General features: G+C 36.3%; 1 protein-coding gene across 9 annotated transcripts in view; it reads left to right on the top strand.

Annotated features, from left to right (window-relative positions):
* Nucleotides 1-18,899, top strand: part of PARP8 (poly(ADP-ribose) polymerase family member 8) — a 174,437-nt gene that overhangs the window by 98,902 nt on the left and 56,636 nt on the right. For 7 of the 9 annotated variants that reach the window (XM_082723240.1, XM_082723239.1, XM_082723236.1 and 4 more), the window contains 6 exons: nt 2,953-3,042; nt 3,443-3,513; nt 5,221-5,298; nt 7,214-7,308; nt 16,785-16,845; nt 17,307-17,397. In XM_082723240.1, coding sequence (XP_082579366.1) covers nt 2,953-3,042; nt 3,443-3,513; nt 5,221-5,298; nt 7,214-7,308; nt 16,785-16,845; nt 17,307-17,397 — 486 coding nt within the window. The remainder of the gene's footprint in view (nt 1-2,952; nt 3,043-3,442; nt 3,514-5,220; nt 5,299-7,213; nt 7,309-16,784; nt 16,846-17,306; nt 17,398-18,899) is intronic. The other 2 variants (XM_082723242.1, XM_082723241.1) reach the window with 1 other exon arrangement.

Raw genomic sequence — 18,899 nt, 5'->3', positions numbered from 1 at the left:
TGTAATTTTAATTACTTAAATAATTTGGGCCAATGGCTTAATTTCTCTGAGCCTTGGTTTCCCCATCTTTAAAACAGGGATGATAAATGAGTGGCTTGAAGGTTGACAAGAAGCACATGAATAGTATACATGAATGTCAGGGGAGACGTTCCGATTTTATTATAAAACCAATATAATAATTATATAAATTACATAGTAATGAATCCTGGAATGACCTGGCTTAAATTCTGTTGCATTTGAAATAGAGTGAAAACAATAGTTCAGGAGATGCTTTTTCATAGCTTTCTACCTATTTCTCACCGGTTGTCCATGAGCGTTCCGCTGATGCTTGCGGAGTCTTGTAGGGCAGGGGAGAGAAAATAGTCATACTGTTAACAGCCTATAATAAAGATCTTGAGGGCCTCTGTTCTTTACACATTAAAGAAACCAACTATCCCCAGAAGTTTCAAAAAAAAGAAAAAAAAAATTGGCAGCTCTGGAGTTAAGTGGGCGAATTCCAGAGGAGGAATTTGAGTTTGAAAACATTCTATTCTGTCACTGACTCATTCTGTTACCTTAAGTACATTCTTTATTCTTTTTATGTCCTACTTTCTCATGTCTAAACAAAGATGATGTTATTATTACAGATGTCAAAATAGTTTGAGAAAGGTTTAGAAATGATTATTTAAACAACAACAAAAAAAGAAAACATAGAATTCATTCATACGGCTGGGACGATCCTCAGAACACATCAGCAAATCTTCATTTTTAGAACTGAGCCAACCGTGGCTTAGTTAGAAAGGACTGATAGCTAGTTGGCAGCTGGGTCTAGACTTTATGTGCTTTGTCTGCTTTCCTGTATTTCTGTTCTTCACTTGGGTATATACCCCTTTGATCTGGCCTATTATGTTGTAATGATGATTTAATAGATATTGTCTTGAAACCTGAAAACGTTTTGGCTTGGGTAAATTAAGCCGAAAACAGAAGCTGGAAGTGTTCTAATGCCTAAATACTGATCAAAATACAAGCTGGGAGAAAATCTCTTAGAAAATGATATGTTTGCCTGCATAATCCTGTCTTTGGGTATTATGCAACATGTATTCACCAAATTATATTTTCTTGAATCAAAGCTGACTGCCTTCCAGTATCAACACTATGTAAACCATTTCTTTAAACTGAGTTATTCACTTCCCCATTTTCGTAAACAGAAAGCCCTAATTTACTTGCGTCTCGAAGCTGTAGTAAAATTTTCCTTGTTCCATGACCTTGAGATACTGTGTGATACTGTGTCCATTTTATGGATTTTTCTGAATCTGCCCTTCTGGTTGGTGGTCAGCTATTAATTCTGTTGCTCTAATCCACACTTCTAATACCCCTTTTTTCCGTAAGTTTGCTTCACGGATTCCACTGTGCACAGGGAGAATCTAATTCAGTTGATTCTGTACCAGATAACTTGGAATCAGTGAGACTCTCAATGAGGGTTTAAGAAATTTAAATACTGGCTTTGATAGAGGGGTTTTGATCCCTACCTCAGAGTATGAGGTTACTGAAAGAAGAGACTCCAGATAAACTATTGAAGTCTCAATCAATATGACAATAATTAAAATAAGTTTAATTAAGTTTAATTAAAATAAATAAAATAATTAAAATAAATTAAAATAAATGAATAAATAAATTAAGTTTAATTAAAATAAGTTTATCTTAAATCCGTTTCTTAATCTGTGGTCCCGCTTGATCAACACAAAAGTCTCACACCCACCTTGATGCCATTTGAAAAGAAAACAAGGCAAAATTTGCAATTAAAAAAAAATAATGGGGCAAACATGTTGTGTTTCAAATCTAATCCACACTCATGTCCTCTTTATCTTCCAGAATAACTATGAAAGCGTTGTGTCTGTTGAACATCTTTTGTGGCTTTGCTGTGACTACATATAGCTCTCACTGACTCACTACCCTAGGTCTAAAAACAGTGCAGATGTTTCTTTGGAAATAAAGTAATGACTTTGATATCTATCAATTAAAGATGATATTATGACTGTGCTGACACAATATTATGAAAACTTGGCTCAAGATCTTTTGTCATGTACTCAGTTGTCAGAATGCTCATTTCCTTTTGCAGAAACTGATACAGGTTTCTCTTGTTTGTTGGGAATATTTAATGCTTTTTATTTTTATATTCTGTGTATTTTATACAACACTGATGAGAGTATTACAGGACCACTATTAATGACTTGGTGTTTGTTAAAACAGCTCTCTCCCTGTACTTCTCAAGGAACCAACTAAAATAAGTGGCTGTGTGTTATATTATATTACCATATATGTGAAAGTTGATATTTATTAGGAGAAAATCATAAATGTATAAAATAAATAATGAATAAAAAAATTAAGTAAGCTGTGGAATAATTTAATGTCCTATGACTGCAACTCGTATAGTATTATTTAATGAAAATTAATTCATGGAGGAAGAGTTGTGATACTTTATACCAATTTAAAAATGTGCATTAGAGTAATATGGAGGTATGGTTTTCAACACAAACTTTAGTTCAAATTCTTTAGTGACGTGATATTGAATTTGTTGCACCAAATGTGCTAGTTTAGCTCTCTCTTTCCGACCACTAGCCTGCTTCCTGTAGCAGCCACTGATACTGGGAAGGACCTTGTTCAGTGAGTTAGGGTAACCTCGAGCATCCCAATGATCTGTTGCCCCATGGAATATGAGAGATACATTTGGGCTATAGTTTCTATCCAAAGTCTGTATTTCTCTAGAAGATGCAAGCATCTTTAGAGAGGCCATTTAAAGTTAAATCACACATATATCTGAAATACACTTTTTTTTTTTTTTCTGATATTAATCAGAGCAGTAGTATGTGCTTCACGAGTGGTAAAAGTGATGCGGCTCTAACCTCATTTTTTTAAATAAAGTGTGTCTTTTTTCAAGTTACTATACCTTTAATTGTCCACATTTCTTTGCAGATAATACATATGTATCAAGTTCAGAAAATGATGAAGATGTATTAGTTACCACAGAGCCAATTCCAATAATTTTTCATCGAATAGCAACAGGTAATAGGAATACACTATTTTTTAAAATTCTGGGTAATTTTTCTTGAATATAGGTAGCTTTATTTTTTTGTTTCTTTTAGCCCGTGTAAGAGAAGAGGCAAACTGAATACTTAAAAGCTTGCTCAGGACAATGTAGATCCCATGAAATATATAATGAGAGCTGAAGGAGCCTATGTAGTGGCACTTTGGTTTGACCTTATTTTTATGACCATATTTCATATTTTGTGAAAAATGAGAATAGCATGTATATCATGAAACCTCCTGACATAATATAATTTCAAAATATTCCTTAATTTTCTTGTGAAGAGAGAATCATCTGAGGGGTGGTTTTTATACTGAAACTTATGAATGTTCGGTAAATAGTATACTGAACACTGAAATGATGTTTTATAACTTTCAGAATTAAGGAAGACAAATGACACTAACTGTTGCTTATCCATAAAATCCAAATTACAGAAGGAGAATGGAGAGGTATGGATATTGCATTTCATGTTTTATATTTATTTTAAAAAGTAGTCATATTTTAAATTTGCCTTGTATTTATAGTTAATATTTAATATCATCACTGTTTTTTTTTAAAGATTTTATTTATTTATTTGACAGAGATCGCAAGTAGGCAGAGAGGCAGTCAGAGAGAGGAGGAAGCAGGCTCCCTGCTGAGCAGAAAGCCCAATGTGGGGCTCTATCCCAGGACTCTGGAATAATGACCTGAGCCTAAGGCAGAGGCTTTATTTAACCCGCAGAGCCACCCAGGCGCCCCTCATCACTGTTTTTGAGGTTAAGATCTCATCTAGTGGATGAAACACAAGCTTGTGGCTGAGAGACTTAATGTGTGGGGAGGGTAGTGACCTAGAATTCAGAGAAGGATGCTCCCTTTAAAATAATAGAATGTCTGATTTAAATCTAGATCAAATACAAAGCTTTACTTATTCTTCATATGTTCGTCAAATACATGTGACCAAGGAGCACTTATGTAACTTATAGTTCCAACAACTATATGTGGCTATCCATTGTTTCGATGGCACCCTTACAATTTCATTTGTAAAGGACGATCTCTTTAGCTAAGGTAGCAAAGAACATGGGTATGTAGAGTCATTATTATGGACCAGTGTTAAAACAACAACAAACTCATACCCCTTTCCTTACTTTTAAAATGTTTGCTTGAATCAGTCGATAAATACTGGGATGTTAAGCAAACAAAATGAGTGTAACAGGACCAACAATTCTTTGCTCTTAACACTCTGCACCCAGTACAGTCCTCCCTTTCCCTTAGTGTTACTTCACTCCCTCTACTCTTTCTTTATTCTCAGTGAGAACCACAGATTTGGCAGTACTTCTGCTAAAACCCAAAACCCAAATTCCCTTTCTGTAGGTTTTTCTTTTTCCTTAAGAAGTTGAAATTTGTTCTAGAAATTTGGGAATGATTCCAAAACGTTGAATTAATAGATTCCTGTGTCTAATGAAATTTGCCTTTCTCCTAATTATTCTAACAGAGCCAGGGATAGGAAGATCATCATTAGTTGCTTTAGATGAGTTTTCATTGTTTGCACTTTAGACACATCACAGCTGTGGTTCAGTTAATTAGAAACTCAAACTTCAAGTTCAAGCATATTTAATTAAATATCCTTTTGACATCTGAAATCTAAAGCAAATAACTTCTATATGCGGAAATTCTCTTCATAATGTAATTCATATTTATTTTCGTAATTTGATTTTTTCATTACGGGAGTTAGAGTGCCTTTTATTTCATACCATTGTGTAGAGTTGGCAGTGGAAATGAGGACAGTCAAGGATAAATAGTGCTGTGGAACTTTTTAATAAAAAAGTTGAATCTGTATGGACTTGTCAGAAGTTCTAGCACAACAAAGCCAAAGTTGTAGTTGATTATACATGGTTTTTTATATACATATCAAATGGTAAATTGTACAACACAAAATCGATGAAATAGAACTTTTAAAAAAGATGTACCTAGCGCTTAATGTACTGACAAAACTGTCTCTTAAAACAACAACAAAAAAAAACCTTTTGTTTTTGGTTTGTACGGTACCAAGAATGTTTTTTATATAAAATCCAGGTGAGAAGCACAAGTCATCTCTATTATGGCCATTTGCGACTTTCTTTTTCAAAAGAAGGTAAGATGGTTTGACTACTAAAACTTTCTTCTTCTCTTATTTTAAGGAGTCAAGACAAAACAGTACAGTGGAAGAAGATTCTGAAGGTGATAATGATTCTGAAGAATTTTATTATGGAGGACAGGTGAGTACATCAGACCTCCTAGCTCTCTGCTCTCAGAGTCTTCAGTAGCCATCTGTGTCCTAGAGGATTCCCGTGCTTGTGATCTGAGAGACCTCCGTGGTCGTTCTGTAACTGACTTGGAAATATGCATCATTTCTATTTCTTACTTGTACGCATATTCAGAAATTAAGGTTACTTTGGCGATTCTTTGACTGTCGTCGCTCACTTACATTGAATTTATCTTACTTGGTTGCAGAGATTTTGCAGATGGCATTGTATTATGCTTTTGACTTTTACATTTCTTAAGCAAGTTGGGCTCTGTCAGTGTTTCGAAATGATGACGCTTCTAAAGAAAGCATGGGTGGTTAGTTTTAAGTAGAACATGATTAACCTTTATAAAAATTGATGGTCCCTAATTACTGAGCATCCTCAATATTTATATTCTTTTTCTCTTCCTCTTTCACTGATGTAAAGTGTTTCTTGGAAAATAGTGATGAAGAAATAATCATAATTTATGTTTATGAAAATGGCATAGCCACATATGCATATTTATAAAAGAATTCACTATTTTTCCAGGATAGTGTTGAAATTTCAAACTGTGCTATTAATTTTAAGATATGGCTGAATAAAGCATCTTGTTCTGGTTCTGTAAAGTTTTTAAATCAAACATGTTTTGTAACTTGCGTAATGGGAAGGTAGTAGATTAAAGTGGTGATTTTTTGGGTGTCTGTTGTTAGAGAACATGTGCATACGCTTGCACGCAAGGTGGGGGGAGCAGAGGGAGAGAGAGAGAATCTTTAGCAGACGCTAAACACAGCATGGAGCCCTACACCGGGCTTGATCTCACAACCTGAGCTGAAATCAACAATTGGATGCTTAACTGACTGAGTGACCCAGGAGCCCCTAAAGTCGTACTTTAAAGACAAAATTGTAATTGTGTAAAAGAATGTAAGTCAGTTGGGGCACCTGGGTGGCTCAGTGGGTTAAAGCCTCTGCTTTCGGCTCAGGTCATGGTCCCAGGGTCCTGGGATCGAGCCCCGCATCAGGCTCTCTGCTCAGCAGGGAGCCTGCTTCCCTCCCTCCCTGCCTGCCTCTCTGCCTACTTGTGATCTCTCTGTCAAATAAGTAAATAAAATCTTTAAAAAAAAAAAAAGAATGTAAGTCAATTTACTTTTTTGGAGTTTTGGAGTCAGTAATTATTCAAGCATAAGCAAGACAGTAGAGATATGGACATATAAATAAAAGTAGGCTGCTTCTCTCCAAGAGTGCCTTTCTAGCCGTGGTATACTTTTCCTAACAATTCTCTAACCAGTGTTGCACTTTAAACTTTAATCATACAAAAAAGCTCTTCTAGTTTTGATTTTTGTTTACACAGCTAATATTTGCAGAGGGGAAGTAAATTTTTTTTCCCCCCCAGGACATATACTCTGTCTAGAAGTTTTTAGGTTATCTGCCAGCCCCTTACTTTAGTCTCTTTAACCTTTGCCTTTTTCTCACATCAAAGTAGTCTAATTTTTTTTTTTAAGATTTTAATTTATTTATTTGACAGAGAGAGTGAGAAAGCACAAGCAAGGGAAGCAGCAGAAGTGGTGGGAGAAGCAGGCTCCCTGCTGAGCAGGAAGCCCTAGGCGGGACTTGATCCTGGTATCTGGGATCATGACCTGAGCCGAAGGCAGATGGCTACCCGACTGTAGCTACCTAGGCACCCCTCTGATTTTACTTTTCGAACATAATAAATTATACAAGACATAGGTCATAAGCGAACCTACCATCTTTAGTGAATATACTGCTGTATTCTCTGTATTTTTCAATGAAGATGACACAGACGATGTCCATGGCAGAATCTGCAGCGGGACCTGCTCAAGAGACAGTTTGTATTTGATTCTTTTGATTCTCTTCACCCCCAAGTCATTTCTGAACCATCCCTTTTCGCCAGGTGAACTATGACGGGGAACTGCACAAGCACCCCCAGCTTGAGGCTGATTTGTCGGCAGTGAGAGAGATATACGGGCCGCACGCAGTTTCTCTCAGGTAAATCAATATCTCTCTGGAATAAAAATTAAAATGATTTGGTAAGTCATTGGGATTTTTCTGTTGAGTAATTGAGTGGAAATATTCTTGGGCTTAGCTATATTTGAAATTTTTGAGACACTCTGCTGTGTATTTTCTTAGGCAAAATGGTGTCTCTCTGGCTGTATCAATTTTTTTGGTTTTGTTTTTGGTACATGTGGTTCAAGAGTACATTGATGCATGAAAGAAATTAGTTATTTTGGAGAGTTAGTTTGATAGAATATCAGTCTTAAGTAGTGTCGTAATCAATTCCTTAATAGACGTGGCCAGCTGGGCCCATGCAGTCAATCATAAATCATGGACACATCGTGTGAACAATGAAAGTAAATAATGCATAACCACTGGTGTCCAGATCGCATTGGGATGTGATCTGACCCCCAAAAAAGAAAGGGAAAAAGGGACATAAATTTGCAGTATTTGTTTGATTGATTTATCTTGCAGTCACTTCATATATAATTTGGTGATAAATTTAAAGACCATTGTGTATCATTTTTAATTATTCAGAAAACCCCAGTATCCTTACCTACCATTTTCTCTCCTTAATTTAAAAAAGATACTCTTTCCTGTCACTATCGTTGTCTCCTTCCATGAGTCCGATCTGATTATTTCAGATTCTTTTTCTTTGCCTAAAGGGCAGCCTCCACGTTGCCTTGGAATTCCAGACCCCAATCCCAGCCTGACATCGGTTCCTGCCCCATCCACCCAAACCACAACTGTCCCTCTCCAGATGCGCTCTGTTCCCTCTTGACTTTGGGTGTTTGCACAAGCTGTTGGCTCACCACTGAGGGCTTCATTCATAACCCCGTTGGTGTCTGTGTCTTTATTCAAGCCAAAGTCCAAAGGCCAGCTTTTCCAGCGCCTCTTTTGAATTTCCAGTGCAGACTGTTCGTTCTGCCCTCAGACTCCCATCTCATTTGGCTTTCACCTCATTTGTTATACTTCTCAACCTCTCCTGTCTTGTCATTATTGGTTTAGTTCTCTCCATCTAGACCCTAAATTCTGTGAATGTAGGGACCGTGTGCTTTTTTGTCTGTTTGCTTTATTTTATTCTGTTTTGGTTTTTTTATCATGCTTATATTTTGGTACTTAATACAGCACAGGAAGTATATGAAATACGGGCTGATGGATTCTGGATTGTTTGTAGTGGCATCCATGAAAGATGTTCACATTATCTGGTTACTTTCTCTTCTGTGGACATTTTTCAGAGAGCCAACCGATCTAGATTTTCAGAGATTTTCAGAGAGCCAACAAATATTTAAAGTTGGGAAATACAATACAGCTGTAATTGATCACTATCAATGGTTTCATTTTAACTTCAGAAACAAACTCACCACCACCTGTCACCTTAGTAGTAAGTTGGGGCTAAGGACACAGATCTTGTCTATCCTACTCATGGTGCTCTGGTAGGCTGCTGTGGACTGAGAGGGATTGGGATTATACTTGGAAAAGCAAATCTTTGCAGTTTTCAAGGTTTTAGCAGATTGGCTGCAATTATTTCTCAGTTTATCTCTACTGTGGCTCCTGGATAGAGGATATGGTGTTCAGTAAGTGTGTTAGAATGAATAAATGAAGAAGGCAGTAGGGACTTATCCATAAGTGGTCCAAAACAATGATTAACTTTTTAACTTGAGACAAGTTGGTTTGTTTGACCACTTAAAACTTTGATCTTAGTAATTTAATCCTCTCCCCCGCTTAAAAAAAAAAAAAAAAGGCTGGGATAGAGTTTATCATATAATACAGTAAGTTCAGTTTCTTTTAATTTGCACTACCTGTTGTTTTGGGGATTGCCTTAGCACATGTTGATTGCTTTTATAAGCATTTATAAGGATTTTTCTTAAACACATATTTCCATGTTAAGTTGTAATTACATTTTCCATTACATTCCATTAATTACATGTTTTCCATTATTAATAAAATTATTGATGATTTATCTACTCTTAAAATTAGATAAATATTTGTAAATTCATTCAAATGAAATACTGAAAGTCATAAATGGCTTTGATTCTTTTTTCTCCTTTCCTATTTCACTTACAAGTTTTGATTCAACTTAAATCTTTTTGAATATGAGCTATGTTCTTGCCTGCTCTACACTTTCTATAGCTATAGAGGATGTTTTCCTAATAAAGAATCTCCAGAGGCCTCATGATGTGAAGTATGAATCACAGGAAGACTAGTCTGATTTACTTGAAATAAATACAAATGAATTTACTGTCTAGTATCAAATACTGAAGCTTGGGCACATGGCAAGAGAAGTAGTTAGGCAGAAGGTCTTGGAATCTTCTTCCTTACAAAGTTCTAAGCCTGTTGAAAACAGACTGTTGTAATTAGCTGTTCTTTTACTTAATTGAGGTTTATAAGAACTTAATGGAGTTTGAAGAACAAAAGTACCTCAATATGCATAGTAGGCTATTTGGTGTCATTTTTTTTTTTTTTAATGTGATGTCTAATGAGAAGGGCAGCTAACCACATCTAAGTTCTCTGTAAGAGATGAGATGAAAATTTTTAACTGGCATTGCCTCACTTGAGACAGAACCTCTTAAAGTAGGTTGAAGGAGGAGATAGAAATGGGGACTTATGGCCAGTTCATTACTGAGGGAGGTAATTTCAGCTCTATGTGGCCCTATCATTCAAAAGCAGAATCCTGGCTGTGTTGAGCCATACTTATAAACACTGATGAGAATCCCAGTTCATACACTTCCGTGCTGAAGTGAGTTAGGTATCTGGAGAAACAGGATAAACTATCAGTTTATCAGTCTGAATGAACATGTCTCGTCTTGAATCATGCAGCAAAGTGAGGGTGTTTTATGTGTTTCATTACAAATTTTCTCCTCTAGTCATTACTTAAAAAAAAAATTTGATCAGTGCCATCTGAAAACAAGTTGAGATTAATATTTTTAGAAAGGTATGGGGAATTACAAGTCACAAAATTCTCACGTGGTCAGGAATGAAATGATTCTGACAGTTTGCTTGTGGTGTTTCAAACATCTAGCCCATGTGAAATAACCTTCGCTTTATGATCATACCACCTTCTGTTTTAAAAGTCAAAGCTACTGAGTAATATTCTAGCCTTTTTATGGTGACTAAGGCTTAATGAAGGTTGGAAGATTGCAAGATTGTAAGTCTTTTGTACTTGTTAAAAAGATTTTATTTATTTGAGAGAGTGAGAGAGAGAAAGGGCACCCATGCACACGTGAGTAGGGGTGAGGGGCAGAGAGAGTGGGAGAAACAGACTCCCTGCTTAGCATGGGGGCTTGATTCCCAGACTCTGGGTTCATGACCTGAGTCAAAGGCAGATGCTTAACCAACTGAGCCACCCAGGCGCCCCATCTTTTGCATTTTGATCACCTTTTGTGGATGGACAATTGTAATAGAACCTTTTGGAGTGTATGTTCTGGAGGATAGGGCGTTCTGAGGAGTTTTTAAGGTTGAGGAGGTTATGCTACTATATTCAGGCCCCCATACTTCCTTGAGAGAGGGAAGAGGGGAGAGAAAGATAGAGAAAGGAGAGGAGAGGGGAAGGGAGGGGGAAAAAGCCACACAAATCAGGATTTCTGCATTTCCATTTGTGGTGACCAGTAGGATTACTTACAGATCTTCTGGTTCCTGCCTTCTGGTATTTGGCAGCATTTTATTTCCCTGCCCCTTTTAATGTGATGAGTGGGCACAGCTACCTCTGGCCAGTGAAATGTGAGCGTGAGCTCTGGTGTAGGAGCTCCCGTTTCCCCTGGACCCCGTCACTCCGGGCCCCTGAGTGACCACAGTGAGTAGTAACTCCCCTCCCCCCGTCCAAGTCCATGGTAAACGTGTAGCATTAGGGAGATATAAATCTTGCTTGTGTGTTCAACCACTGAGAGTTGAAGAAGTTTGTTATTGCAACATAACTTAACCTACGTTAAAGTACGTCATTCCTCAAAAGAGCTGGTGTTGGGTATTTGTTGAGTTCTTTCCAGCTATGGATTCTCCCACTCCTGCTTCTGGAGCCTCCAGAAAAATGGTCTGACTGAGAACCAGGGGAAAGCGGTAACAGGAAGCACTTAGAAGAAAGAAAGGGGGGAGGGGAGAGTATTTTCTGAAAATACTGGTTCATAACCTAGGGGAAAGCTTCAGAATGTCAGATCCCAGACAGTCACCCCTATTCCCAACGCCTGTACTTTCTTGAAGCCAAACCAAGGATTTGTCAGCGGAGGGAAAATTGTAGCAACTGTATCTCTTAGACAGTGTAATTTTTATCTCGGCTTCCTTTTTTATACGGATCTAGTTTTTAAATTCTTCTCAGTGCTGTTGCCTTTTAGAGAAACTTCAGAGCACTTTGGATACAGTCTTGCAAATGCTTTAATCTACCAAGGTTTATTTCTGACTACTGAGTTTGCATATTTCTTGGCCCATTCACAAACATCTCTCCCACACTGAGCAAAAAACACACATTGAGTAGGCATGCAGACACAGACAGGGAATGCTGTGGAGTTTCAGATGTCATAGAAGGTGTGTGTTTCCTCACAAAATCTGTTTCTTCTCAAAATGTAACTGACCAGTCACTGAATGCGAGAAATAACTAAATAGCAATAATTTTATTTCCCAAGAACCTGTGGTAGAATTTCATGTATGTGTGTATAATGTTTAATTTCCTTGACAGTTAATAAGGGAAGGCTAGATGTCTAATAATATTTTTATAACCAGCACAATCACTGCTAATTTTGATCAGGTGGTGTTATAAAACATCATGACAGTATAATGAATAAGCTGTAGTTTTATAGAGAAAGGAGGACCAGCAGGGATGGTCTAACATTTACTATATTGTGAACAAGGATGTTGTGTCTCACTAATGAGCGTGTTATCTTGATTAGTTCCATTAAAAATTAGGAGAAAAAATTGCCAAGAATTCTAATACATGGTGCCCTAAAAAACACACGTTTGTAGAAAAATACATTTCATACATATGTTCTTAAATGAACTAGGTCACATGTAAATATCCAAAATCAAATGACCAGATTTCAAGATGCATTGATTCAAAGAGTAGCTCACATGTCTGGAGAAAAATTTGTGAAGCGATCTTTTCTCAGTTCCAGGGTGTAACAACTACATCAGATCATTTCTATGTTGTTCTCCTTATCTTGAAAAAGCATTCAGGTTCAGTTTGATGCGATCTTTTCACAGTGAATAAATATAGGCAGTGCATGAAATTATTTTGAGTTATTATAAACTCGATACAGCATTCAGGACACAATCAGATATCTGGCTTCACAATTCAAGTTGCATTCATATTTCAGGCTTTTGACTTGATTCTGCATTTGCTATTCATGAGATCCGGGGCAACTGAAAGTTATTCAGATATAGAAGCAATCCTGATGACTGGGTCGCTGCATCTGGACAAACTGTAATCACGCTTTGTAATCTCGCAGTGGGAAATGTGAAATTACGGGCATTATATAAAAAGGGCATCACAACGGAAATTGGTTTGCATATACGCAGCGCTGTTGTGAATTCTTTGAAGTGTGGCATAAAAACAAAAAGTGTAACTATTTACAGATCTACACCTGCAGAATCCAGTTAATTGCAAACCTTTAATGCCTCTGCCTCCTTAAAATTCTGTTTGTGTTCTGTCTTTGTGCTCTGCTGTGGCGGGGAAGAGCGCTTATAAACCTTAATTTCCTTCTTTCTGTTGTTGTTGAAATAAATTGACGGTGTTAGAAATTGGGAAGACACTTACCACAAAAGTGTTGAAGAAATCATATAAAGAATACTTAAAAATTCACATATTAAACTTTTTTAAAGAATACATGTCACTTTCTGATCATAACTTTATGATAAATTATCTGAAGTGCTCTGGAAATCTCTGAAGAAAATAGCTGTGGGTAAGGTTCTTACTGATTTTTCTTGTCTCTGATTTCCTTCTTTCTGCCTCTGATTGCATCACACTCTGGCTATTGTAACTAAATCCAAACCTGAGTTATTCTTCCTTGGGAAACTGGCAGTGAGTGACCAGAGCAAACGAACACCTGGTGATTTGACAATGTGGGGAGTGGTCACTGTGATAACCTGGCTGGTGTGATTAGAAATGGTTATAACCTTTTAAAATAGTAATTAGATGTCACATATCAAGACTCCCAAATATAATTATATTATTTATTTTGTGCAGTAATTCTAGAAATTATTCTGTAAGAAGACAGATGCCCATAAATTTTTATTCAGAGGCCTTTTTTTATCAATATTTACAGTGTAAAAAAAAATCAATAGCAGTCTCAGAATTGTATCGTTGTTTTATTATAGAATTGTATTTATACAAATATAACCATTTAACTCGATGATTTGGAAGAATATTTAATATAGAAAAACATTCGTTTTAGAAGAAGTGAAAGAAAGAGGAAGACAAATTTTTATATATAAAAATATGGCATGAGATACAAGCAAATACATGGAATGAGATATAAGCAAAGATAATTATCTCTGAGTGGTAGTATTATAAGTTGCTTTTGTATGTTTTTCTGACATTTTATAAAATGAGCTTATATTACCTTTGTAGTCAGAAAAAGTAGATATGTTTTTAGAAAACCCATTAATTTTTTATAAAATTTTATTTATTTATTTGAGAGAGAGAGAGATAGTGAGAGAGAGCACGAGCAGGGAAGAGAGGGAGAAGCAGTCTCCCCACTGAGCACGGAACCCCCTGTGGGGTTTGATCCTGAGACCGTGGGTTTTTTTATAAAATAAATTTTACCCACAATCTACAGTTAACAAATAAATACTTCCTTCTTTTTTTTTTTTTAACTTTTTTGGTTTTTCTATTTCTATTTAATTTAAAAAAAAAAAAGAGCATTTCAGTTTCCATACAGTTTTGGTAATTGACTTGCTCCAAATAGTATATTTTGGAACGTATCCAGAGGGATAGTACATATTTTTATATCAATTTCTTTAGTAATGGGTAAAAAATTTTTCTGACGTATCAGTGTCCTATAGTTTATTTAAGTGTTCCCTTATTATTTAATATTCATTTCTGTCCCCAGTTTCTGCACTCAGAAACATCTTTCTAGGCAGAAGTTTACACATATTTGTTACAGTTTCATCCCACTGGAAGGTCTACTGGACATCATTTGTAATTGGTCTTCATTACCACATTAGTGGTTCTTTCTTTAAAATTTGCCTACACAAAGCATGTTTGACTTTTATATTTATGAATAATTTGCTGACATTCCAGATCAGCAAATTATGACCACTGGGTCATGGGGCCCATTTTTGAAAAGCCTGTGAGATACAGATAGTGTTTGCTTTTTAAAAAGGGTTTAAAGAAAAACGAAAACAGAGGAATATGTGACAGAGACCAGAAAAGGCCTGAAAATGCTAAAATACTTACTTTCTTGACTTTTACAGGAAAAGGTTACTGACCCCTGAACCAGAGGCATTAAAGAGATGGTTTATTTGCTTGGTCCTTATTCTTGGCATAGTATTCATATAATTTCATAAATAAATTGGTGTATTTTAAGTCTAATTTGCATATCATATCATGTGTAAATTTGCACAAGGTTATAAGTGTTCTTATCCTTTGTAATAACACAGATGTTTTAAGCCATGCAATGTTTTTAAGAAATCCATTCCTGTGTGAATAGTTTTTATCCCTTTTCTTTATGTAATCTAAAAATATTACCATCAAAGAATAAAAAATACAATGTCATAAATAGTAAAAATGTGGTCAGTGTTTTGATATATATTAACTTTTAAATTTTTTAGAAAGATTTTTATCTATTTGTTTGAAAGAGAGGGAGAGAGCACAGCAAGGAGGCAGGGAGGGAAAAGCAGACTCCCTACTGAGCTGGAAGCCTAACTGGGCCATATCCCAGGGTCCTGGGATCATGAGCTGAGCCAGAGGCAGATGCTTAAACTGACTGAGCCACCGAAGCCCCCCTTTAAATTTTTTTTATTTTTTATTTTTCAAAAAAGATTTTTATCTTTTCATTTGAGAGAGAAAGAGAGTGCACGAGCAGAGGGGTGTGGCAGAGGAAGAGGGACAACCTGAACAGGGACCCCTGTTTTGATATATTTTTAAGGGGACGATGGAGAAAGCACAGAGGCTGAGTTCTTACATTCTAATATGCTGCTTTTTGTGTGTCATAGACATTAAGAATAAAAAAAAAACCCTTCACTTTCTTCATTCATCAAATTACATAAAACCATTTAATCATTAAAGGTGTCCTCTCTGAACCCTAGACAAGTGCCACAGTTTTGTATTATGTTAGCATTACTTGAATACATAATGCACAGAAATTGTCATTGTGTGCCAGATATTGTCCTACACACAGTTTTGAAATTGAACATGAGTTCATTGCCTGACTCCCCCACTGACATTGACTTTTTGGCATCTGATTTCAATTCTCTAAACCTCAGTTTCCTTGTTTGCAAATGAGGATAACAATAGTATCCTCATCATCAGAGTATGATGAGGACCCTGCAAAGTGCTGGTTGATTGAATACTGAACGGATTAATTCCCTGCATAAATAAAGAGGATGTATGTCTTTAAATCTTGGCTCTGCTACAGAGTGATGATGGGTAAGTTACTTTGTTACTCTGGGTCAGTTAGTGTGTATATAAATTAAAGGTAGTAGTGGTACATGTAGTGGACTGTGGTCCCATGGATGTAAAATTCTTAGAATAATTTCTGGCACATGAGTGCTTAATAAATATTGTCAGCTACCTTGTATCATTTCTTATCTGTATAGTTTTATTTCTTATCTGTATAGTTTTATTTCTCACTGTATATAGCATTTGTAACTTCATACTCATAAAAATATTAAAAAATACAGATATGTGTATATAGAGAATATGGGAAAACTATTGTTTTTATGCTCTTTCATGTATGCTGGTTTATGGCACTCCCAGGGCTGGAAAAAAGTTGATTTCTAGAATCTAGAATGTCTTCCTGTGGCACATAACTGTTGTTACTTGTTTTAATTTTGATATATCAGATTTCTAGAGCTGCCTCTCAAAACACAACAACACTTAAATGGCAAAGCCCGTGGATCTGGTCAGAGCTGGTGATGTTTAACATGGGAGGGAAAATCGTGGGCACATCATTGTCATGGTGAATTCTTTCTCCACCCCTTCCCCATGAGAAACTCCTTTTTTGCCCTTTGAAGCAGCTCTTCTTCTCAGAGAGCACACTGCACACCAAGTGGTCCTATGAGAGGATGGTTGAATTTGCCACAGAGAACTGGGGATGTTTGAAACTACGAAGCAAACAGTTCTTGAATTTATGTATGCAAAAGCATGTTTATAAAAATAGATGTCTAGACGGTATAAATAATCACAAAAGATGACAGTCCAACTACATGAAATTAGTTAATTCATGTTCCATTCACTTCTGAGCTCTCTGTAGAGATCAGGAAAAGGAGAGAGCACACATTATCTTAAGGAAAATGGAAAAATAAGTGTTAATCTTTGCTTTCAGGGAATATGGAGCCATTGATGATGTAGATATTGATCTGCATATTGATGTTAGCTTTCTGGATGTAAGTATCAATTTATACAGTATGATTGATACATTCAAAAACTTTATTGTTTTCTAACAGTATTGTTGGAAAAAATTAAATATTCGTATCTCATATTACTAGTATATGCTGATTTTGTTAAAGTGGTTATAAAGAAATACAATGACTGGTTGAAGAAACACATGATATATATATTTTTACATTGGTTCTTTTAATATATTCTGAAATTTATGGGCTCTTCTTATAGTACTTCATTATTTCTTAAATTTTAACTTTAATTTTCCTATGTAGAAGGCAAAAATTAAGAATACTTTGACATTCTTCTCCAAACCAGTAGGTCGTGAGGTAATTTGTGAGACTTACTGATTTTTGTATTTCTTCAAAGTAAATTAAAAAAAAAAAAAAAGAGTTTCATTTTGAAAAAAAAAAAAAGAAATCAAGAACTCCATAAAATTAATTCATCTTTTAATATATTTGCACAGGAGGAGATTGCTGTGGCTTGGGAAGTGATTCGAACAGAACCTATAATTGTCCGACTACACTGTTCACTTACACAGTATTTAAATGGCCCAGGTTAGTTTTATTTCTGTGTTTATTATTTTGAATATGAATTAGTTGTGCATTGTGCACTCAACAGAATATTCATTTGGTAATTCTGAGCATAATTGCAGCTATCTTGATAATAGTATTTAAATATACTTGCATCCTAACAAAGATGGTTTATTGCCAGTGTAACTTTTTTTTTTTTTTTAAGATTTTATTTATTTATTTGACAGAGAGAGAGAGACAGTAAGAGAGGGAACACAAGCAGGGAGAGTAGGAGCAGGAGAAGCAGGCTTCCCGCCTAGCAGAGAGCCAGATGTGGGTCTCGATCCCAGGACCCTGGGATCATGACCTGAGCCAAAGGCATCTAGACACTCAACCGACTGAGCCACTCAGGCGCCCCTGCCAGTATAACTTAGGGAAACAGAAACATACAACATTTAGTTGTATAGATTTCAGAAGTTGACAAGTTGCTGTGAAACAAGTAAATAAAACCTAAAAGAGAACTCTGCTTATAGTAGGGGCTCAGAGGGTGTATTTTGGGTTATCCTTAGATTTAATTATTTATGTTTCTGATTCTAGGATTCAGTTTTAATGTTTACTTATCCCACCTTTGATTACTGATGAATTTAGCCTAACTATAAATACAACATACTTCTATTTTTGAAAATGGAAATCTTAGTATATTTTTGTTTTCCACTGTCTTAAAGGATGATTTTGTTATATCTCAAGTGATAGTTATTTACAACAAAGGACATGATTATTAGACCTTGCCAAGACTTACTGAATTATGGTATTTTCCCCTACCAGATACACATGCATGCAGGCCCACGTGCACACACACACATACACTGTATCTACTCATTTTGCTCCAGTTGCATACTGCTGAATAACAAAGCACCCCCAGACTTAGTGGCTTAAAAACACCACTTACCATCTCTAACCGTTCTTCGAGCTCAGATGAGCAGTTTTTGCTTGGAGTCACCCATGCCTTTGAAGTCAGATGGTAGGTAGAGCATATGTCGACTAAAGGCTCTGCTAGGTCTGATGCTCAAGGTGCAGAACTTTGGGGTAGCAGTGGATGTGTGTGTCATCTTGGAGCTCAGCTGCGGCCTCTTAACTTGAGTGTTGATCTTACACATGGCCTCTTCATGTGGCTTCGGGTTTCTTGTAGCATGGGTACTGGAGTCTGGAAGCAAGTGTTGCAAGAGACAGGCTGTGGATGCCGCCTGGAAAAAGGCACAGTGAATCTTCCACTACATTGTATTGTTCAAAGCAGTTGGAAAACCCACCCAGAATCAAGGGATGTGGATATCGACAGCACCTCTTGAAGTCATGGCCATCTTCACACATCCTTTACTGTGATGTTGGCACGTCTTTCTTTAGGCATATTAAGAAACTTATGTCTACAATTAGCTTTTACACGAGAAAAATCCCTGACCTTCCAAGCTGATGAAATACATAGAAAGGGTGCCTGGGTGGCTCAGTTGGTTAAGCGACTGCCTTCAGCTGAGGTCATGATCTTAAGAGTC

Source organism: Mustela nivalis (genome assembly GCF_964662115.1).
Source record: "Mustela nivalis genome assembly, chromosome: 3".
Taxonomy (NCBI): Eukaryota; Metazoa; Chordata; class Mammalia; order Carnivora; family Mustelidae; genus Mustela; species Mustela nivalis.
The sequence above is the reverse complement of the archived record's forward strand: the minus strand, read 5'-3'. Positions and strand labels throughout refer to the sequence as shown.